Below are 24,855 nucleotides of genomic sequence, written 5' to 3'. Positions count from 1 at the left end.
ATGATCCGCGCTTGGCGATATGTATCGATGTCGCGAGGCGAAAGTCGTCGTCTCGGCTGTTGGCACGTACCTATATATACGCGTATATTATATTGGATATAGTGCTGTATACTATATCGGTAGAGAGAGAGAGAGAGAGTCCGCGTGGCGACGACAAGCTCTAAACATCACGAACGCTCATACCGATCTCTTCTCCCAGTCTCTATTGGTTCGTACCGGTATTACATGTATACATTACATACAAGTACCTGTATGCGGATGATGACAAAAGTACCAATATGATGTGATGCGTCTGGGCCTATATACACTCACGTATTTCGCATGGTGTGCATCTATACGTGTAAAACCAATGCAGTCAACAAGTTACCTACTTACACATAATATACTTACAATGCAACGACAAAAGAGAGATTGTTTGCCATATATCCCGATGTGGCTCGTTTGATCTCCTCCCCCCCGCTACTTGGTTGACATCGATGCCCCCCCCCCTATCATAAATATGGCTCGGCGCCGCTGTTATTCCCATTCAAATTGGTCACGGCACACGTATGGCCACGCAACCGGAAAATTGCGACGTCGCGCTGTTCGAAAGCTCGCATGCTCATGTACATATAAATATAAGTATCATGTACTCGCAGTGCAAATATTACGTACAGAATAATATATAATACAACCTATGAGTTTAAGCATACGACAATCGAGACGAGAGTGTCCTCCTATTAGGGATAGTTACCGAACTACGATGACAAAATGCATGCCGATCTTTTGTACCATCTATACGATAAATATATATAGGTGTTCACACCTATAGGTAACCATGCCTGCACAGCCTATATTAATATGTATATCTACAATAAATCACCGCGCACTCCTATACGTCAATTATATTACGAGCTTAATTGCAGCCACGCCGATTGTTTTTTTTCTTCTCGGCTGTAAATATGGGTCGGTATCCACCTATCATTATGCATCGCGTATATATATTGAGGTAATGGCTACGTCCAAATTGTGGCTTTTACATCATTAAATACGAAATTCTACAAATAGTACATCACCTATACCTATAAATTGATATACGAGTGCAGTAATGCAATTCGGCAGAACTCCTTTTCCACGATGCGTAATGGAAGGGTGACTACTTATCAACGAGGGAATAAGATTATAGATGCTTGCAATATTTTTTTCACTACGTGACAAAGTCAACTAAGGTTGCAAAACCTCGTGAAACCTGTTGCAGGGTGATGCTTGACGATTTTCAATCCTCCTCGTTTGATGTTTTTTGGTGAAAAATTTTTTTTTTTTTTTTTTTTTTGCCAAGTACTCACTCGTTCACTCACATTGCGTAAACACGTGAAAGTATCACCTTCGGATTCATGCGTGATTTACGAGTAATCAAAGTCTTTTGTGTAATACCTCCACACAAAGGATTGTTGTCACTGATGACGGAATGGGGCTGGTGTCTCGTAAAATCGTATAAATTTCGCTCAAAAGCATCGACAGGACGAGGAGGATGACGATTGTTACGACCATATACACATAGGATTTCATGCGCGGAAGATGCAACCTGAGGAATACTTAATTATAAGTACAGAGCGCCAATATAATTTACTCATATTATTCATGTACAGCTTGAGTATAGTATATATATATATACATACGCATTGCTTTGCTATACCATGTACGGGTATAGATACGAAAGTACGCCCGAGAACGGTATTCTATACGGTCGCGTTTTGTCGAGCCATAGCCTGTACATATATATACTTACATACCTACCCGATGCAATGCGAACTAACGGTCGTTTCCGCATGTACATGGGTGTACAGGGTACACGTATGAGGAAATGAAAAAAAAAAAAAAAAAAAAATGTGTGCGCGTGTGTATCACTACGACACGACGTGACTACCTGCCAAAGTGCCGAGAGTTGCCGATGTTGAGCTCATTGCTGCTTCCTCCACCACAGGTATATATACCCAATACTCCTTTTTGGAAATGTTTGAAGCGCTCAGTTACGGCCATCGTAATAGGGCTTGGTATAGGAAAATCTTTGAACCCTTCGAACTCTCGAATATCATAACTCCATATCTTACTAACGACAGAGAGAGATAAGAGCTAATTAAAATGTTGTAACGTAATATTTACTGGTCGCGATGGTGATTTTTTTTAAATTTTATATATACATATACTAGACACGCAAAATTATACTTTTCCCCTCGTTGCGTGCAAAAAGGACAATAGCAATATATTAATTTTTTATACATCGGCCCCATATAATTATGTACATACCCGAATGGCAATTGTGGCGGCGATACTTATCGACAGAGGTGTGTTATACCGCGGGCAGATATTGTTACTCGAGATTCACGACCCTGTCTATATACCGTATATAACGACAATTCATTGTGCATCGGTTTATCTCCCTTGTGGCCCATAGGTGGTATACGTACACACAATAAATATAAGCATACCTAATGCGTACACATGGGCCTATATAACGCGCATACCATCATGGGTGCGCGCGGTTGGACATTCTCTTTCACGGTGCGTCAAACGTTCTGGCTGACACGCAGGGCAATCAGCGATATACGCTATACGTTTGCATATACAGTGTACCCGTGCACTCCTATAAACACCATCGCCAAGCCTATCGAGGCATTGTTCTCCTCTTCTTGCGTATATAAAGTAACATTTATTTACGAGTCCGCGTGTTTTTACCGCACGTCGCCGGGGGATAAAATTTCCATCGATCCCCCCCGCATTACATCGGCTTCTTATTTCCACGTTTGTCGCGTTTGACGTTGGTTCAGGTAAATAACCTTCCACGTACAGGCTGCTTCGCGATAAGTGAAATTCGGGATATTCGTGCTTTCTAATGACACGGCCGCGTTTACCTGATATGTGTAGGTACTGCTCGAGCGCGAGGCAGAAGAGAAAATATTCAGCGTGAAAATTTTACGATTGCCAATATAATAATATAAAAACATAACGAGCCATCCCATGATCTCTCTTTGCCGTGGTTACTGCTTTTCATCCCCTCATTTTTCATCATCGACTCAAAGGAGATATGTGCCGTGTTTATTGCATATATACCACGTGTATCATATATATTTCACCGTTGGCATTACGTAAAGGAGGAAGAGGCAACTTTCTTTTCAACTGTACATTAATTTTGCCATGTATATATACACGCATCCGTTTAGCCATGGCACATTTATATAAATATAGCCTTGACGAGAAAAGGCGGTGCTTTACACATTTGAAAGTCAATACGGATTAGATGCGCGAAAGTTACGTGGCCCCGCGGGCATATATATACATCGATAATTAGTTTGATCTTTGCATACGCGTCGATACAAACATTTATTTTGTCGGGAGCTGCTGTTATGTTGCAAAAACAAGAGAAAGAGTTACGTGGCATAAAAGGATACATCGATGGATATGAAATTTTGTGTTTTTGTTCCAATCTCAATTCAAATTGCTTCATTTCCCTCGTGTTCACACCTATACAGTCATTGGTTTAAGAACCACTGGAACTCGATGATTCATCGAAAATAAAACCCCTCAGATATATATACAATGTGGGACAGTAGCTTCTCTTTTAGCAGTCCGCCATATATATACATATAAAATACTTGCGTATAGATAAAGAGAGGGGTATTTTGCTGCACCGTTCGACCCAAATGTCGTGACTTAACGGGGAAGCCACGGAGAATCGTGATCCAAGGCGCGATCTATCCTTTCACCCTCGGAGCTACACCGGGTTACGCCGATGCGATCAACGATACCTATATACTTACCGTCCAATCGATAATCTTTGCTCTTGTTGACATTTATTTATTTTTATTTGAAAGAGAGAGAGAGAGAGAGAGAAAATTTGAAGATGAGAGGAAAAAAAAAAATATATATCTACCTATACGTACTCTGATTGTGCAGGTTAGCGGCAAAGGGCTAAAGATCATCCAGACGGTCCATCCGAGCGGCTCGACGAGGTCGGCGGTGAAGCACCTGGTGCCGGGACACGCGCTACTGGCCGCGGTCCAGCGGGAGGACGTGGTCGCAGCGACGCTCCTGCTGCCGAACCCAGCGAGCAACAATCCCGTCCACGTGCACGCCTACAGGTAAGCGGCGAACAGTATATATGTATATATACATCCCACGGTGGGTGCACACGTCATATTGTTCCATCGACGCGATGAGGCCATTCAAAAGTATCTTCTCTTATCCGTGGCTCCTGGGAGTTTTGTTCGTCCGAAGCCCGTAAGCCCCGACCTCTTATAGGTACACCCGTTGCCGGTCGATCCTATACACCCGTGCCAATAACTGCTCTTAAAAATTACATTTGAAAAAAGTCAAAGCAATCAGTACGGGACATCATTGGGTCAGAGGGTGATGGAGTATCGCCGATCGTCTCGCTTGGCCTGGAAAAAAAAAGAAAATAGTAACGCCACTGCATGAGCCCACCTACTTATATGCCTATAAGCAAAATGGAAACAACGACGACGACGACGACGACGACGAAAGCAGCAGCTACATGTAGGAATACTAGTGTTAGTAGTGGTAAAGTAGTAGCGAGGAATAACGAGAGCAGCAGCAGGAGCGAAGGTATAACGGTATAATAAGCGCGCTAGGAACGAATGTAGTATATGCGCGCACAGAGTAGTTGCTGCGGCATTATATTCCGCGAGGCCGCTTTTAGGTTTGGCTCGTGGGAGCCCGCACACTTGCAACCCAAGATGATGTATATATATATATAGGGATAGGGTATGGTGGTGGTGTCCCATTCATCGCGCGTTCTCGCGAGAACGTGGGTATATACATACAGTATACATATTGTATACGTGAGCTTTCCGGGGCGCGTGTAGGTACGCGGTCGTTACCCCTTTATATACCTCACCGCAAAAATTTATACTAATAGCGAATAATAATATATACGGTACACGCGACTCCATTTTTCCGGATAATTCATGGACACAGATCGCACCTGCAATATAATACATTGAGTACATAGTCGCGGGGTTAATGATTAGGAATTATTTTGATCCTTCCTTCCGAGACGGGCCAATCACCGGTTTTTTTCGCGCATCTGTAGGTATGTATACATATACAACTTACCTGTACCAAGCACCCGTGGGAGCATTTAAATTTCCTTATACTTCTCGTGTTTTAACGAGCTCTTCCGCTCGCGGGCTGAAGATCAATCGCGTCAAGTGTACTTGGGTGTATCCGTTGCAGTTGAAAAAAAAAAAAAAAAAAAAAAAAAAAAAAAAAAATCTGTTTCAGATGCGACTCGGTGGAGACGGCCGAGCTGCTGGGTGGCCAGTTGAAGTTGCTGGCCTCGCAGTCGGACAGCCTAGCGCGGCTGAACTCGCTGGACACGAGGCTGCGCAGCAACCTGGGCAGCGACGGGCGCAGCACCCGCGAGAGCGAGTCCTCCGAGGGAAGCGGCGAGCTCAGGCACGCGCCCATCCAGACCACCAGCATCTACGAGTCCCTGGCGGCCGAGTTGCGCGCCAAACTCGGTGAGACAAACAAACATTCCAGTATATCGTTGTCGCGCCCACGCAACCCACGAGGCTACTCATGCCCCACGAGCTTCATTTTTTTTTTTTTTTTTTTTTTTTTTTTACATTACACACGCCATTGTGTTGTTTGCACTGCTTATGCTTGTACTACTCACGCGGAGAAAGGCCATTATTGTGTGTATTATCTTATCCGCGGCGGTTTCCGGGTTAAGTACATCCACATATTATACGCGAGCTTCGGTTTACCCTATCCATGTACTAAAGGTGGAGCACTTAGATCTCGGTATATCCATACACGATAATTACTAGTAAGATATGCGCACACAGGTATTCATACATATATAGATAGGTATATATTATGTTCTCGACTTTCTCGCTCAGGAATATGTCATTAGTGTGTATAATATATTGGATTTACCTATAAGTACTTGCTCGCAAAAATTAGCACTAGCTACATGTTATTAGTATATGTTACATACATGTAATACACGTGACACCCCCGTGCAAGCATGGCGATGATAATAATAATAGATGGTATAGATTACAATTAATCGTGCAAAGATAAAATTGAATGTATTGGGTGAGATGGCAAATCATAAATAATGTCGCGTATACATGTACTTAATATGACTTACATAAAATACTGTCATGATGCTCAGCTCGTAAACTTAAATATTACCAACTGATGTATATTCTCATGTTGGGAGATTTCACGGAGGCATATGGGAATCTTTGGATAAGGCGTCGGTGATAATAATGTTACGACTGTGTACGTTACGCGACAATGCGACAGGTACCTATATGTATATACATCCTACTTGTATACGTATGCATAAACATATCGCAACAAAGATCTCCATCGGTGGAGAAAGAGCAATACTTTACGTATTTATAAACGCAAGTATGAAAAAAAAACAAAAAAAAAAACGAGTATGCATATATACTTACCAATGCCTATACCTACACACGCGTGCTTTATAGGTAAATAACCTATATACGTGTTATCTGTTCACATCCTACCAACACACTTTCCTGTAGCAATATACCCACCCCGCGGATGTATGGTATGTCAGGCATGTACAAATGTGGGTTTATCGGTAGATATAAATAGATGTACGGGTATATGACTGCCACCGCGTACCGCATATATTATACATGTTACAAGCGCGACAACAATATCCTACCTAAGATTATACGTTGCATTACAATAACCCGCGAGGGTAAATTTCGCGCGCACGAACAAATATAATACACCTATGGTATATGTAGAAAGGACAATGTATGTATATAGGGATCAAGATAATATTGTATTTGACGTAAGCCCATCTAATATGTTACAGGCAGGGGCAACGGGGATAGCGACAGCGGGCCCATACTCCTGCCGCCCCGTGACTACGACACCGTGCACCGGCAGCGCGGCAATCTCGCGGGTATAGAGCTGAGACGCTGCCTCAACCAGACGATCGTCGGCTCGAACGGGCTCTCGTCCCATCAGGGCCTCATAACGCCGATCGTCGAGCGCCCGGGGACCCGCAGCGCGGCCAGCAGTGGCATCGGCTCCGACAGTGCCGCCACCCCACCGCCTTACCCGGGGCACGGTGGTGCCACCAACAACAACAACCACCATCCCCTCGGCCCCAGGCCCACAAGGCCCACTCGGGACTCGTCGTCCGGTGAGTACACCTAATGGCTTCATCATTATCATATTGTCTTCCCGACCTTCAAGATATATATATACGCATATCGGCTGTACGGAAAGTGGGCCAGCGGAGCAAACGAGATTCGGTAATATTATATATAAATATCGCCCATAGTACCTTACAATGTATAAATACCTATACGTATATAGTGCAATGTATCGTGATGATGAGAATCGTTGAGGGTAAAAAGTGCCCCCCAAGGACTTTACTTTCGCGTCTATGGCGCGCGTACATGTAGGTATACCTACCGCGTCTATAGATTATAGATCTCCCTCTTTCGAGAAAAAAAAAAAAAAAGAATCGGATGGATTTCGCGACTTTCCTCTCTATATATACTTACCCATGCCTTCTTCTCCGCTTCTGTATACACACTTTTTTCACGCGAGTCGCTGGCTTACGTAATTGGCACCGCGACGCAGCCGTGTCTTTTTACCTTTCACCCGTGCTGCCCCCTTCCCCCGCGGATGATTTTCTCGTCCATACACGATAGCTCGCTTTCTGTCAGCGCGAAAGATCGCCCCGATAAATCGGCCTCCCGCTCGCCAGATATACATATTACATTTACCAATCGTGATGGGCAACAATCGTAGACTCAATTGGATACACCCCTGCCAAAGTGAGGTGTGCGCTCGTGTAACCACCGGTGCCAAGTCGGGCGTGCGATTGTTCCGCGTTCGTAACACCGATAGTACGTAAACTACGGGGGAAAAATGTTATATTCGGGAGCATCGAGGGGAAGCAGAGCCACGCGAGTTATGATATCAACGGATCGCTTACTTATATATATATACCCGATGCGCACTCTCGTTTTGTGTTCTCGCTGCACGCGAGCTCGAGTCAAAGGAGGAGGAGCCGGAAAAAGAAAGAAAAAAATTAATCGGTACGGGGAAAAGATGCCTTATCTCTACGGGTGAAAGTCATCGCGGCTGCTATCGTCATCCCCCCGCTTGCACCGCCTACTACTACTATACACTATATATAACCTACCATAAGTGCTTATACACATACGTATATATATATGCACGTGCCGTCGCGAGCGCGCACGTAATATCCGAGTAATCGCTTCGCGAAATGTGCAGTCGCGTGTGTTGTACAATATAAATGTATACACACCCACGTATACCTATACATGTATAGTGTTCCCATCATAAGGCGTAAATGTTATGGTGTGTGCAGTATAGGGGCAACTGCTGCAGATGTGTGGATATGTGTGTATACAGGTACGTGTACTCTCGAAACGCGGAAGGAAAAGAAAACGGCATCGGGGGGATAAGGTGAACTAGGGAAGCTCGCGGGAAAAGTCATCAGCATCGGCTCCAGCCGCGCCTACGGCGAATTGTGTATGGCTATTAGCGCAGATCTTGATCCTCCCCTTTTCTCATTTCTCGGTGCAACAACTCAATGCCTATATATCCAGAGTATACGATGATTAAAACAATTGAGAAATCGACAACTAAAATATAAAATTGTTTAATTGGTATACGCGACTCTCCTTGGGTGTACCTACTTTGTTTTAAAATTAATATCATCGTATAATACAAACGCAATATCATGACGAGGGACGCGCTTACATTGTGTTGATGAAAATTAATCGTTGCTTTCGACACGCTAATGAAGCGCTTTACCGTCGTAGATTTTGCCACCGTGTAGTCGCTACTTGTACACTTACTTAACTAACGCGTAAACAGTGGGTATTGCCCAGCTATAGGTATACATACCTACATACATATATAAATTAAACCTTAGCACTTTTAATTTCAAAGCCCATATGTATATATATACATGTATCCGTCACGAGGAGCCAGAGAGGAAGCTAGACCGAGCACGAAAATCGCGAGCCGCGCAATTTACAGTTAATAACGTTCGTCTGTGCAACCGGCTCCCGTTGCGATTGCTAATTACCTGGAAAAACAGCTGCTCCCCCAACAACAGCTCTTTGTATAATTGGCGACGCTGCGGACGATCTTTCTATTCTTGCGTATATTAAGTACTATCACTACCATGTAGCCGTGTATGTTCAACTTGGCTCGCGGGAGCCTTTCCTTTTGGTTCCTTCGAAAATCAGAACTATAAGAAAGCTCAAAATACTGCACCGGTATACCTATGTAGTGTTCGAAATAGGAACAATTGAATTTTTTTTTTTTTTTTTTTTTTTTAATGCATCAGGATTCAGCATGTAAAAATGTTTGTAGATGGTTACGAATTCAAAACAGTTAAGTAAGTTTTAAAAATACCGAGACCCCTCTGCTGGGTCAATTGTAACAGTTGACCCAGTAACCAGCATAAACAAGGTGTTTTACCACCAAAGCCGTAAGATTTTACTTTTTGTGATTTTGTTTTAGTGAGAAAGAACACCAGCAACAAAGACACGGTGGAATATTGTTTTATTTTCAGTATAGGAAAAACACTGCGCTGGAAGCTGTTACGGCTACCGTTTCAGTAGTAAAAACCCCTCGTTCACAGTCGCTCGGATTATTATCCGTATAATCATTCCGCGAAAGACGTACACCTAGGGCAAAGTTGCTTCAGCATTTTTTAGTACGTATTTTTTTCTTTTTTTTTTTTCACCGCGATGCTCCAGCTAGATCTCAATAGTATTAAGGTTCAGCGCATCGTGGGCACCGTATATATACGTACATCAAATCACTGTAAAGTGCAGTTGCTCCGACAATAAAATCACGTTGCGAAGAAAAATACAATGAATCGTCTCAACTCGGGAAAATCCCTTTATTTATACGTATAGATGTATATACAATTCATAAGCACTCGGGAGCGACACGCGACAGCTCTCTACTCTTTGTTTTTTGTCTTTTCGGTTATTTTATCGCGAGAACATGTTTTTCAACTGACCCACATAAGTCGGCGCGTACACAGTTGAACCAAAGCTAAACTACACGACTGGCTGCCAACTTAATTTACAACGTATTTATGTTGCCTGTTGTATGTACGTAAATCGATACAATTAACGAGTGTCTACAACATAATATACATTTGCCGTGGTGCTGTAAAAAGTGAGCGAAAGTGCATTTTTTTTTTTTTTTTTTTTTTTTTTAATATAAATTTTCTCATCCGTAACGCCACTCGCATGTATACGTATACGCACTCGCCTACACATAATAATTATACCTTCTATTATCGTAAGCATCTAAACGTGCGTTTGCATGAAAATGTTCATTTACAATGACGTTTACTTTGCACTTTTTTTTTTTTACAAAGAATTAAAAATAAACGCCAAAGAAATAAGTCTCGGGTCTTAATGGTTAAAATTCAAGGTCTACGAATTTCCGATGCAATCCAATGAATGTAAAAAACAAAAAAAACAAAAAAAAAAGAATCATTTGCGATTGATTTGTGAAAGAGAATAAATCAATTCAACGGCCGTCAAATTAACGCTGTAGTAAATATGCGCAACTTAACAATACACATGTATGCATACGCCCACGTAGATTAAAAAAAAGAAAAAAAAAATCTTACAATGGTATAAATAAATAAATTTTATTACGCAACTCGCGATATTCGCGAATTTACAGCTAAAAAGTAAACCTGTAGGTACATTTAAATATATACAGGTATCTGTACTATACTTACGATACGCACATACTTTAGTAGATACTTATTATTAGTAGAGTCCTGCAGGCAGCCGTACAGGTAAGAGGAGGCACCTGTTACATTATACATATATATATATATATATATATGTGCTGCCACATCAAGCGGAAAGATGCGAACATGCGGAAATCCCGTTACTTATATTTTAGACGTAGATTCGTATATCATATACATATACGCCCAGTCGTTCAAGAACAGCTACCTCCTCTGCTTGTATTATACTTATAACTATCTTATATAGATATTATATTTATAGCACACGTTGTGTATAATATATATACACACGTAGTACTCATACAAATCAGAGTGACTCGCATACATTTCAACGCGTACACGCGGTCTAGCCGTTTGCGGTATAATGGTCGGAGGCGATTATTATTTTCCTCCCGCAGATATGATACATATAAGCCATACCTTCCGAAATTTTAACGCGATTCGGTCGATGCCTTCGCCAACGCGTTTTATTACAATCCTCGCGCCAATTACATTTCGTAACATACACACGCGTACCTATACATATATAGATGGTGCTGTTGGCCTGACCTTTCAGTTGTATACGTGTAATACATTTGGCCGTGGTCGCGGACACGGCCCGGGGAGCACGTGCTACTACTACTTTTTTTTTTTTTTTTTTTTTCTCCAATTAGAGGGCGCGTGGCTTTTTACGGGCAACCCTGTAATTTGGATATTGTACCTCACGCGTGTTGCAAGAACGCCTTGTTTTAGAGTCGAGATGACGATAAACAATTGAACAGGGTATTGTTGAGATTTTTTTTTTTTTTCCCCGCAATAGCCGGCATCGTAAATTGATAAATGTTTTTCGGCGCGTGTACATTATGTATGCCACGCGTGAAATTCAACAGCCGGCTCTCTATGCGTAATAGTTTCTCTCTCCTCCGCGTCTTCCAAGCCGCCCGATGGCTCTCACTCGGATGTACGCGTTTTACAGCGAAGTAGGCGTTGTTGAATCAAGACATCTGATCCTCGCTGTTCAAGGACGGCTGTTTTTTTTTTTTTTTTTTTTTTTTTTCCTCCTTTTTCGTACAGCATAAAGTATAATTATATGGTATACATGTGTTATGAAAATGTCGAAACGTCCATACGCGCCATCTCTTCGACGTAGCCGTGCATCATCGCTCTTTTTTCGCACATGTGTACAAGCTTGTGCCTATACATTGTATCGTTCGGGGAATCGTAGATCTTAAAACAGAGCCATTAACATCAGCAGTGGGAGAAACGTAATGGTATACCTACGTATAGACGAGCGAGTTTATGATTCGTAAAAACAAAAGTGATGGGGCGAGCGGGGGAGTGCACGCGAAAAACAAAAAAAAAAGAAAAGTTAATTGGATGGTAATTTATTCCACGTTTGTACATGCATGTATTGTTATGTATAGCATATACGTTATAGCTTCGAAACAAAACATTTTCGTTTGAAAAACTATAGGCGAAAGATAAGTATATATGTTAAAATAAAAAAGTTTTAAGCCAACAACAAAGTATGGTCCATACAATTCGAGTGTATGGATTTCTTGTAATTTTCCTTCTTTTTTTTTTTTTTTCTTCTTGTACATACACGTTTGGCAAGTGTATAAAAATACCCGATAGTCGAGGTAATTGTTATGAAGAAGAAAAAGAAGAGGATCTATGGTACAAGAGCAACGAACGTACAGGTGTAGAAAGTACAAGCGATAGACGAGCGGAAGAGGGCAGGGTGTTGTTACGAGCCACCATATAATATATAATATCATAAGTAACAACAATTTGACCGGCTAACGCACAATAGCAAGAAATCCAAACGCCCCGGGCAGGCGTATCTCATCGTAGGTATATATATATAGGCATTATTATAATATTACGTGTATCCATATATATGTACATCCAGGCTGCGGATCTCCGTGGCAACTGCGCCACGCTCCGCGGGAATGTCGAAACGAAGCGATTGCCCCTTTTCCATCCGCCATCCTCTTCTGCAGCTCCTTTTCTCGACTACGACCCGCAGGTATATATATCTATACACGCATTATGTGGAATGCAACCGCACAATCTCCCGTGCACGTATTATGTGCATGCTATAGGATATAATATTATGGACTCTCCGTTCCGTACTGTTGTCTGGCCTATGTTTGTGGGAGTGTGTTCGTACACACGTACATGCACAATTCAACAATCACGATGTATATGACGATACCGATGCACGAGTACGTACAGATTATATTCCTACGTTATACCTATTTAAGTACAGGCGTATTTTTCTTGGTATAGGTGGGGTGAAAAAATTCGTAAAGTCGGATGCATCTGCGGAAAGGTATGAAAAAAGTGGTGTATGGAGATAAGGTTGCGTGTGATCGAAAAATGCACTGAAAATCCTCGGTTACGGTGCGCTTCGTGAGGAATGATAATTGTGCAGATAGCTATAGGGACCGCAGACTCCGGGAATCGGCGAAAGGTGCAGCGCACGGGGCACTCAAAATCCACCCGACTATGCGCGAACTCTTAGTCGAAACGGGTTAATATTAATTTCATTGACCGATAACGTCGATTGATTTAATTGGGATTTCTCGAGGTATCGTGCACATTACATGAATTAATGCAGTCAACGGTAAAGCAACAATATTATGGACTTTGGAAGCTGCGAGCAGAAAAGTGCAATAATCGATTCTCTCGTATAGGTATACGAGCACCTCGCGGTCTCGATGAAAATGTGTGTACAATACCGATCTCCTTTGCTCGCAACATCCGCAACATCTCCACACAGGCAACAACTGTACATTTATGTATACCAACTTACATATTATTACATGTAACGCTGACTTTGCGAAAATTTGCTTTGATTGGAGTGTGTCGCTCGCTGATTCCACTTTCGTTGCCCGATAAATACATCGCTCGGCTGCTGATGCTCTTCTTTCCTTGCAAAAGTTCATTTCGCAACGAGCTCCTGTCTATCTGTCCGCCTACACTCGCTTTTACCTTTCCCTTATACCTGTATCAACAACCTAATTCTATCTCTCGTTAAAAATTCGTGTCATTACGTTGAAAAAGTTGAATGTAATTGTCAACTGCGTGATCATTAAGGGGAACAAAGCTATTTCGAGCTGCTTTGCTATTACCCCGGCGTATTGTGCTTGTACTTTTCTATTTGACTCTTGATCGTTTATATCACCATCATCATTATTTAACATAAATTAAGCAAAGTACAGTAACGAAAGTACAAAGAGACTGTGATGCGGGATTACGTTGATTAATCAATATAGGCGATGATCAATGGATAGTGCAGATGATCACAATTTGATATAAAATATATATACATGAATGCTATGAGATCAGTTGAAATGATCTTTGATCATGATCAATACTGTGATCCATACATTTTGGTGGGAAAAAAAAATAGTAAATAAATAAAAAAGGTTTACTGCATAAATCGTGCGATGTGCCGTTATAAGAGAACAAGAAAGATTGGGCTGTCGGGCGTGAGTGCCGAAAAATTTATCTCACCGGTGTCAGCCTCGTTACGTCTCGGTGTCGTAAAAATAAATAAAAAAAAGGGAAAATAAAAGGTGAATAAAGAAGAAGAAGAAAAAACCCGAGTAATAAAAGATCATCGGTGGCATCAGCCAGGCGTTCACGGCCTCGCTATCGCGTGGGTGTGCAAGTTTAAGTATATTCAGAATGAACGAATGAATCCTTTCACGAATCAAGGACCCAAGCATACATATACATGTGTATATATTATAGACGCACGGGCGAGATGAACCATCCCGATTCTCAAAACGGCGTTGCACACAAAATCTTTACGATGTACCTTTGTTCTTTTTGCGTGGAGGCGCTTGATAATAACAATAACAATGATAATTATAGTAGGTATGTGTCTATACACACATAGATAGATCGGAGTTTGGTATACTTACTGGGGACGAATGTATACGTGCACATAATGTTTGCCTTGACCTCAGTCTGGCCTCCTGCGCGTGTGTCCCGTAAAATTGTTATTGTATTTGCTGGAGAGAGAGAGGTTTAAAAAAAAAAAAAAATTATTTATTTACCCCAGCTTGGAGTAAGAAAGAGCTCATCCAAAGCGAACGAAGGGAGAACGGGGCTATATATACGCTCGGGAAAACAATGACGTGGGCCCTCCCGAGGTATGTATTGAGGGGAATCGTAAGTTTGTCCGGGCGATCGAGCAGCGCGTTTATTTGCCATAAAGCGCAGGTGAGTCCGCGCTCGAGCGTCCCTCTCCGCTTGCTTCCGCATTCTCGGCCCACAGCCTCGGGCCGCGCTTAACCTTACGCACCGCGGTACTCTCTCCTCCTCTTTTAAAATTTCTCCGATGCACTTGTGGACCTACCTGATGGCATTCAACCTCGTTTGATTTTCGTAATGCCCATGGTTTCGAGATGAAAAATTAACGACTCAACGATACGTGTATATAGGTGCTATTCAACGGGTGGATATTGTTTTTCATCTCAAACACCCGCCACTATAATATTGTACCTGTACTATTAGCAGATAAGTAGCATGTAGTTATTATATTATTATTTAACTAGCTCGTTTCATTAGTGACTCGCATCGCAAGTATGGGTATTATTAATTCGCTCGCACAAAGGCGTGTAAGCCAAAAGTAGCTTCCGATGCATGTTGTTGATGGCGTTTTTACCCGCGGTTCTCTTGTCAGTGACCTACTTAATCTGCATAATAAGAAAAAAAATCGAGCACATGCCCGCATACCTCCAATATTTCATATAGGTGCAGGTATTTATAAGCAACAATTCCGTGTGTTGAAATAGTCCCAATGATTATAATAATAATGATAATTAATTTTCTCGTAATCGGTTTTCCGTTACCGGTATGGGCGCACTGCCGCACCGATCCTCATTTACACTTGATCGTATTACGTTGAAGTTAAGAGCATTATACCTATCGTGGCCTTTTAAAGCTGAGTTGGGTATATTTAAGTAGAACACCGCATATATAAATGTAGGTATTATCTCGATATATGTATACTAACAACGCGCAAGTAAATAAAATAGTCAATGTACAGGTGGTAAACGTAAAATTTCCGTTGTTTCTCTCATGTAAAATATATATAGCGAAGAAACCAATGGCTTGACCGTATAATATACCTGTACGTGGCGTCAGAGTTAGAGTAGTTGGAGTATAATATGTAGGAGGAAGAGCTGCACACGTTTGAAAGTAAACTGTGTACTTGTATACTATATGGTGGATCGAGGCTCGTTAAAAACTTTTGCCGCAAAAAGCTCGTCTCTTCGTCCGAGAGGAAAGAAAGTGACGGAGAGTTGAAAATCCCTCGTTCACGCCTATCGATCGCCGATACCTACGTATAGTATAGGTACACACACGCACCACACCCAGTGAGCGTGGTAATTTTCAACGCGATAGGTAATTAGAATTCGAAAAGCTGCGGAAAAGGGGCCATACAGCTCGCACAACCAAAGGCACCCATATACCCAAGTATCGGCCTTACGGATCATACGTATACACGTATATATTATACCCTGCAACACAACAGCAGTGCAAGTACGGCAGCGTGCACGTATATACTTACAGCTGCATGTCGTCCTCGGCTCTTTCTCTGGCCTCCTTGCATCTCTCCTTCGCCTACCTACATTCGCAGGCAGAGGCGCCCCGTGTGTCGTCGCCGTCGTTGTATACTATACCCTACCAACTCGTCGTCGTGGCCCTCTTGGCCTCGCTAATACTCTCTCACGCTCTCGATTCTCGGGGTCCTCCGCGAGTCCTCTCGCCGCGCGCTCTCTCTTCTGCCCGCGAGTAGGAAGAGAGAGCCTATACTCGGGCAGATGACCCCCGGAACGGAGATACATACCTACATATAGGAGAAACTGATGGACGACGCGCCGATGTATACGATCATCGTGACTTGAGTTTGCGTATAATATATTATACGGAATGTGTGTACAGCAATATTGCCACTTAATCGAGATAATAAATAGTGTACCAATAATGTTATTATTTTTTAGTGAATAACTCGGCAATGATTGTGATAGCTCCGAATTTGTTGATTGCAGACGAGGACTGGGGCGCGCCGACGGAGGACCTCGACTACCTGGCCGACCGGGAGCCAACGAGCGTGAGTCTGCCACGGCTGCCGAGGAGCCCGGACCGAGGGGTCCTGATAACGTCGTCCTCGGTGCAGGTAGCCAACAGCAATGGCTCGCCCCTAAAGGCCCACCAGACGCGGGGCACCTCGCCCATCACCAGCGGCTCGCCAAGCTCCAACAACAATAGTCTACAAAAGCAGTCGGCGGCCAACAGGTTATTGCGCAGGAGCGCGGAGCACCGGCAGCGCTCGCCCAGTCCACAGTACCAGCCGCGGGTCTCGCCGGCCGACGGTGGGCTCAACTGCAGTCCCCGGGAGCGTTTCCACGACGCCAAGGAGATGTTCCGGCAGATGGAGCGCGAGGCCATCGCTGCCCATCACAGGTCGGCCCTGTCGTTTGTCTTTCATTTAATATACCTATTCATTGTCGCGTATTTTATCGTATATCTTCTACACTGAAAACAAAAATTTCGTTCGTTCAAACAAATTTTTTTTCGAATCAAATAAATTATTTATAAGTATACGTTCAAATACATGTTTTATTTAAATAAAATAAATATATTTGTTTGGACGCAATATTTATTAATAAATATTTAGTAATTATGAGGAAAGACTTATATAACATTAATAAATATTTATCAATTTTGCATAAATATTTATTAAAATGACAAGTTTATTTATTTGGATTTAACAAAAATTTATTAGTCTCAAAGAAATATGCATTTGAATCGAAGCTCTTGCATACTTAAAAGTATCAAATATGTATTCCCGTTTAGTAAATATTTATTAAAGTTTAAAAATTACTTATTTGTTTCGAGGGAAAATAAAATATATGTGGATAAATATTCAATTATTCTGAAAAAATATTCGTTTAATGCTAAGAAATATTGATCAATATTAAATAAATATTTAATACATTGGGAGACAGATTTATTTGGTTTAAATATATAGCTGTATTGTGACAAATAAATATTTATTGAAATCAAATAAATGTTTATTCATTTCAACTACATCCAATAATTAACGTAAACAATTATGTGATAGAGCTTATTAAATGCTTATTAGGGATGAATAAATATTTATTTATTTTGTAACCTTCAATTGTCTCGTTCAATAAATATTTATTTGTGTAAAACGAACACCTATTCGAATTGAATAAATGTTTATTTGATATTGAACCTTGTACTGTCTCGTTGGATGAATACCTATTTGGGTTAAATAAATATTTATTAATATTAAATAAGTATTTATTTAGCTTAATAAGTATTTATTTAGTTTAAATAAGTATTTATTTATCTCAAATGAATATTTATTTAACGAAATGAGTGCAAAGTTAAAAGTTAAATAAATATTTATTTGAGGTGAATAACCACATATTTCAATTGAATAAGCAAATATGTAAAATGATATTAAGACTAGACAAATTTTTTTGGGAGTTATTGTATATATACATATGAAAATAGAAACTATCATCCATTAAAATAAAGTTTTCATCAAATTCCATTTGAGTGCACAAAATGAATACATTTGTTTAGTGACTGACCCAGCTTAATTGTAATTTTACATTATTCCCATGTTAATCAAACAATTATCAATATAAAATTTACATAAATTGCTTGTTTTAAAAACATTAATTATTTGAAAAAAACAATGTTTACCGATGTTGATTCCTGTTTGAGATATGGCATGAATTAAACTACTTTTAAACACAAAATATATGATTCTTGAAATACCAAATATTTGATCGATTCAAATACGTATTATTTTGAAACAACGTCAGTTATTTTTTGAACATATTCTATATAACGGTTTATTTGCTTGGAATAAACCATGTATTCCTTTGAGTTCACATCAAGCGTTCACTTTTCTATAATATGTCCCACTGGAATGAACAAAAATTATCTCATTATATTTCTTTCACTGAATTTAATGAATAATCATTTTCCCGCAAATCTATATAGAAACGAAGAGAAATTTTATTTAAATCAAATAAATATAGTCCTTGTCCATGAAGATTATTTATTTGAGCCGAAAAAATATTCACTACAGTAAGCCCATCTGACGCTACGGTAAATCAATATTTATTTGACTTAAATAAATATTTATTCGAAGGAAACAGTTTGAACTTATATTTTTTTGCGTACATGCAACTTGTTTGAATAAAAATAAAAGGAACGAAATAATTAACGTTTTCACTTAAAATAAATTTTTATTGTATTGGAATAAATATTTATTATCCGCAAATTTTAAGATCACCGTGTGAATAAATATTTATTCACTTATAATAAATGTTTCTTTACGACTGACTAAACAAATTACCCGAAACAAATAAATCATTTTTTTATTTGTATTCTTATAAGTGATTTATTTGAGCCAAAAAAATATTTTATTTTGATGCAATTGAATAAATCGTTTATTAGAGTACGTTTTTATTTATTAGAATGAACTGATTAAATAATTATTGTTTTCCAAATAAATTTTTATTAAATTGGAATAAATATTTATTATCTGCAAATTTTACGACGTCCGTGTGAATAAATATTTATTAATTTTTAATAAATGTTTCTCTACGATAGACAAAACAAATTACCCGAAATAAATAAATTAATTTTTTGGATGTATTCATATAAGTGATTTATTTGTTGTGAATAATTGATGTATTTCTTTATTTAATTAAATATTTTCTATAGTTCAAATAAATATTTTTTCAAATTAAATATATCATCCATGGAATAAGTCGTTTGTTTCATTCTAATAAACTTTTTTTTAAATATTCAATTCAAATAAACATCATTCAAATAAAGGCATTTATTTGAAATAACTAAATTTTTTTTTCAGTGTATGTATACGTACATGTACCCAGTGAGTTATTTTGCCGCTCGACCGCATTGCCTGTATAATATTATATTGTTCGTGTGTGCTTTAGGCCAATTAATCTACGAAGGCTCAATGTTAAATTTGACGTTAGTGTTAGCAGAAAACAAAAAATACGTTGATACAAAAGTAAATGATTCAAGAAACATAGCGTTTTTTTTCGGTTATTCAGTGGCTGAGTTAACCTAAAAAATTCGTGAAAGTCCGAAAATCACTTTTTTCGCGTTTGAAAAAAAAGTTGACCTCCAATGCCGAAAAGTTAAATGACAAAGTTGTAGATCATAAAAAAAACCTATCGATTGACGATATAATTTGAATGCGTAGTTGCTGAGGAAACTTGAAAAAACCATCGAAAATCGTCTTTTTTTAATTTGTTAATAACTTTTTTTCTTTTGAGATTTTAAAGTTGGTGTTTGGTCAAATTATGAGTTTTTGGTTCACAAACCTTCAGTTTTTTTTTTTAGCGAAAAATATTAAAAAATTTTCGAAATATCGCATTTTTTCGAAAAAAAACACCTTTCGTAAAACCTTCAATAGACGTCAGAAAATAATGTTGGAGCGATTTTTCAAGGCTTAATCTCTTCGTCTAGACTTATTCTATCATGCAATGTTTGTAGTAAGTAAAATTTTTTAATTTTTGATGCCGAAATCGGACTCCGAAAAAATTACTCCATTTCGGAGCCGTATCGGAGAGCCCGAGTAAGAGCAACCAGCCAGACACACCTCATATCAGCGGGCAGTCGATGCGCGACGCGAAAATAGACTCAACTGTAACGTTATCATACCCATCGTTCCGCTAAAGTTAACGATTGCGAATAATTTTTTTAATGCAAAATGGGTATTTGTTAGTAAAGTGTGCAAGTTTCAGAGTTCTACGCTTTTTACCGTCGCATACGGATTTTTAAAAAAAAAAAAACCTAATTTGGCTCCACATGGTCGTATCATGAAAATTTTTTTTTTTTTAATTCGTAAAAAAATAAGTACAATGCATTGCAGTTAGTTATATACGTGCAATTATCAAAATACGTAAAAAAAAATGCAAAAAACCGATAGAAAAAAAAAGTAATTTTTTCGGAGTCCGATTTCGGCATCAAAAATTAAAAAATTTTACTTACTACAAATATTGCATGATAGAATAAGTCTAGCCGAAGAGATTAAGCTTTGAAAAATCGCTCCAACATTATTTCCTGACGTCTATTGAAGGTTTTACGAAAGGTGTTTTTTTTCGAAAAAATGCGATATTTCGAAAAATTTTTAATATTTTTGGCTAAAAAAACAACTAAAGGTTTGTGAACCAAAAACTCATAATTTGACCAAATACCAACTTTAAAATCTCAAAAGAAAAAAAGTTATTAACAAATTAAAAAAAGACGATTTTCGATGGTTTTTTCAAGTTTCCTCAGCAACTACGCATTCAAATTATATCGTCAATCGATAGGTTTTTTTATGATCTACAACTTTGTCATTTAACTTTTCGGCATTGGAGGTCAACTTTTTTTTCAAACGCGAAAAAAGTGATTTTCGGACTTTCACGAATTTTTTAGGTTAACTCAGCCACTGAATAACCGAAAAAAAAAACGCTATGTTTCTTGAATCATTTTCTTTTGTATCAACGTATTTTATGTTTTCTGCTAACACTAATGTCATCTTTTTCGTAGATTAATTGGCCTATAAGGAGGTATCGAGTCAACGTTACAAAAACGCGCGCTGTAAGTAGCTCCTCTTTCTCTCGGCTTGTATTTTAAATCATCGGAGGGGAAAAATCCACCGGGGCATCGGTAATTATAAAAAAAATCACGCGAGTGCGAGTATAATATGTATATTTTGGACTGTGGCGCGCAATCCCACGCTAACGTATTATTACTTCCGCGTCGCTTTTAACTTCACGGAGGGGTAAAAAAGAGCCGAGACGCGGAAAAGGAGCTGAAATTTCACTCGGGCAATTTTATCAAGATCGGAAAACTTTCTATATCGAATCGACTGGAGAGCGCGTGTTGTATGGGGGAACATTTCGAACGGCCGGTGTGTACATGAGCAAGTAGCAGCGCGTTATCGCGCGCGAGCGATCGCTAAATTAAACTTCAAACCTCGAATCTGTACCTTATACTTTATTGTATATATATATACCTATATGTGTAATAGTGGCTGTGCATCGGCCACCGGGGGAGGATACACGTATAGGTAATACCCATTCGCGGGAGAATCGAAAGTTCGTGTAAATATTTTCGTACGACGGGCATCCAGTGACGTGACTCTTGCACCTCTCGATTTTCGATCGTCGCGTCGTGCGCAAGTGTCCGCGCATCGCAGCCATAGGCTCGTTTATCTTCTGCATAATCCGCGACGGGCACCCAAGTTTTTCACACTATTTTGTATCGGGTATAGGTACATCCCGTAGACGGTGGAGCAAAGAGCTATTTCAAGCATAACACGTGTACACCTGCACCGCAATGCATCCTTCACGGCCTATACTGTCTTGGTTCTCTCGGGTTTCTTAGGCGTATAGATTACTCGCCAGTCGGAATATTTTATGCAAATTTTTTCCAGCGCGATTTCGAAAATCATCGGCGCTCGTCTACCCGTTCGGGGTCCCATAGGTACATAATATATACACTCATCGGCTGTACCTACTTGTGTGTTATCGGTATGCGGCTATACGTCTACGTGATCGATGATCGTCCCGAACCGATTTTTGTTTTTCGTTTTTTGGCAGTAGACCATCGTGTACAGCTACAAGAGGAATGCAATTCCACGTTACGGAGCGCATAAAACAAGTTGAAAAAAGGAATGATTGTGACTTGAAAGTCGACTGAGCGCATAGCTACAAGTATATATTATGCAGCACGTTGACCGGCAACGTTGCTCCAATCACCCCTATCTCGGGAATCTCGGGCGCTATTAATCCCTCAAAAGTAACGTAAATGTAACCACCGCTATATTGTGTTATTGCTGTCCGAGGCCCTATATGTACATGTTAATATGGGTGTAGGTAAGGTATATGTATGCACGAACGCCCGCGACAGAGTTCAAAGGGAGAAATCGCCTCGGCGCACTCTGCACGGTGTGCCGCATTCGCGCAAAAGCGAATGTACCTACGTGTGAGTGTGCAATAACGAGTACGAGAGTCAACTAAGTAGTTAGATATAGGTGCGTATATTTATATTTATGCATTCGCCGCATGTATTACATTCAATAGATGCTCGGCAATGGCATCGCTCTACATCGGCTACTTACGCTGCAATATAAGTAATACAGCACTCGTACGAGGTATTGGATCGTCATTGTCATAATTGAGCGCGAGAAGCCATATATATATATAAGCCATCAGCGTGTGGCCCGGATACCTGGATGCTGACCGTGCGAGCACAATTTCAAGGCGGCGATGGGAAAACATAAACTGCAAGTCAATATTATGTACAAGCGGGTTATGCGCGCCGAGAAAAGTTTCATCTCTGTGTATCCGCAGCCCCTTTCTGACCCCTCCTCGCTTCTGCATACCTGTACTCATTGTACTTGCGTACAGGTATACGGTTACACCGTGGTGGACCCCACAACGTCAATGGTCGATAAAAAGATGAAAAAAAGATACGTGAGAGCTTGCACCGCGACGTTATTCGCCTCTTATTCACTTTTATTTTATCCCCATTTCCCTCCCCTCGATTTCTATGAAATAAAAAAAAATTGTATGTGATGGCCTGTTTTTTTTTTTTTTTGTTTTTTTTAGAAAACACTCCCACGAACGCGTGATGGGATTTCCGTTTCGAAACCGCGCCACACTTAAAATCAGCTGATGCATCGCGTCACGAGAAATTGATCGACAAACGGATAATGATACACGGAATGACGTTTGCTCATCTCTCACTTCCGACGTGATGGACTTATACTCTAGAGAGCCAATAATTTTAATGGCCATCGGCCAAATAACCCTTTTTTTTCTCTGTCCTCCTTTCTTACACACGTGCGAAACTGGATAAATATAATGGAACGGCTACAAGCACTTGCTCTCGCACATATACGTATACACACATATATTTATATATATAAGCATCCCGTATCGCTACTTCCATTCCCAGGGAGTGTTCGATTACTTTCTAAAGAAAGTCCACCATACGCGAGGCGTGCGATGCCTTTTTTCGCGAGTCGCCATACCACGCGTGAATGTAAATACTCGAGGATACGTCTAATCGAGAAAAATATATATATATGTATAACTTACGATTGGCAGGTCGGAGCCAGTGTCGCGGCAGTCGTCGTACGAGGAGCCACCCGTCCAAGCCCAGCACCAGCGCCCAAACCGCCAGCAGCAGTTCGTCCAGGCCCTGAGCTCCTCGAGCAGCGGCAGCCAGCCCCAACAGGCCCTCCACGAGCGGCTCATCAGGCGCGGGGCCGTTCCCCACCACCACCAGGTACCCCCGGAGCCCCAACTGGCCGATAGGTCCCGGCCCAAGCCCCGCACCCACTACCAGGAGCTACAGCAACCACCCGAGCCCGAGCGGCCCCGGCCCAAGAGCTTTTACGAGGTGCCACTCGCCGCGAGGGAGCTCCGAGGACCCCGTAACCCCGTCGACTCGCGGGAGGTGGGCCAACTATTTTTTATACCTCCGAGTATATAATTATGTATGATTACGCTGACCCCCGTTGTTCCGTTGTTCGCAGGCGCGGGAGTTCGCCCGGGGCCTTCACGCCAAGCAGCAGCGCCCGAGGCCGTTTACCTACGGGGAGCTCGCCGAGCACGAGAGGTACCCGGGACTGGACCGAGAGAGCGCCAGACCGGCCCACGAGGGGCCTGCCACCCCGGCCCGCTACAGGCACAGCTACGCCGAGCCACCCAGACTTGGGCTCGCTGCCCTCCATCCATACTGATTTTTTTTTTACCTTTTTCTCGTTATCCCTCGGCGCACCATTTAACGCCATGCGCTGGAGGGACCGGAGCAAAGTATCGGAACGATTTCTGATGATAAATGAATGAGAGTTCGAGAATCAGCTGGGGATACAATACGACGGACTTTAGAGGAATCTGCATTAATCAAATAAGGGCAAAGTGTCGCGAATTCACATGTATTTTATGCTCAAG

General features: G+C 40.8%; 1 protein-coding gene across 2 annotated transcripts in view; it reads left to right on the top strand.

The window, feature by feature from the left end:
- LOC106636300 (uncharacterized) overlaps window positions 1-24,644 on the top strand; it is a 36,885-nt gene extending 12,241 nt beyond the window's left edge. Inside the window, exons 3-9 of one of the 2 annotated variants that reach the window (XM_089588945.1) lie at window positions 3,934-4,118; window positions 5,281-5,519; window positions 6,863-7,195; window positions 16,876-17,299; window positions 20,482-20,507; window positions 23,997-24,358; window positions 24,447-24,644. In XM_089588945.1, coding sequence (XP_089445071.1) covers window positions 3,934-4,118; window positions 5,281-5,519; window positions 6,863-7,195; window positions 16,876-17,299; window positions 20,482-20,507; window positions 23,997-24,358; window positions 24,447-24,644 — 1,767 coding nt within the window. Of the gene's footprint in view, window positions 1-3,933; window positions 4,119-5,280; window positions 5,520-6,862; window positions 7,196-16,875; window positions 17,307-20,481; window positions 20,508-21,536; window positions 21,560-23,996; window positions 24,359-24,437 lie in introns of both variants that reach the window. The other variant, XM_089588946.1, reaches the window with a different exon arrangement.
- Window positions 24,645-24,855: the final 211 nt, after the last annotated feature.

Source organism: Copidosoma floridanum, unplaced genomic scaffold (assembly GCF_036245765.1).
Source record: "Copidosoma floridanum isolate Cflo_tuat_1 unplaced genomic scaffold, Cflo_Japanese_pri ptg000007l, whole genome shotgun sequence".
NCBI lineage: Eukaryota > Metazoa > Arthropoda > Insecta > Hymenoptera > Encyrtidae > Copidosoma > Copidosoma floridanum.
This window is presented reverse-complemented; position numbering and strand designations above follow the sequence as displayed.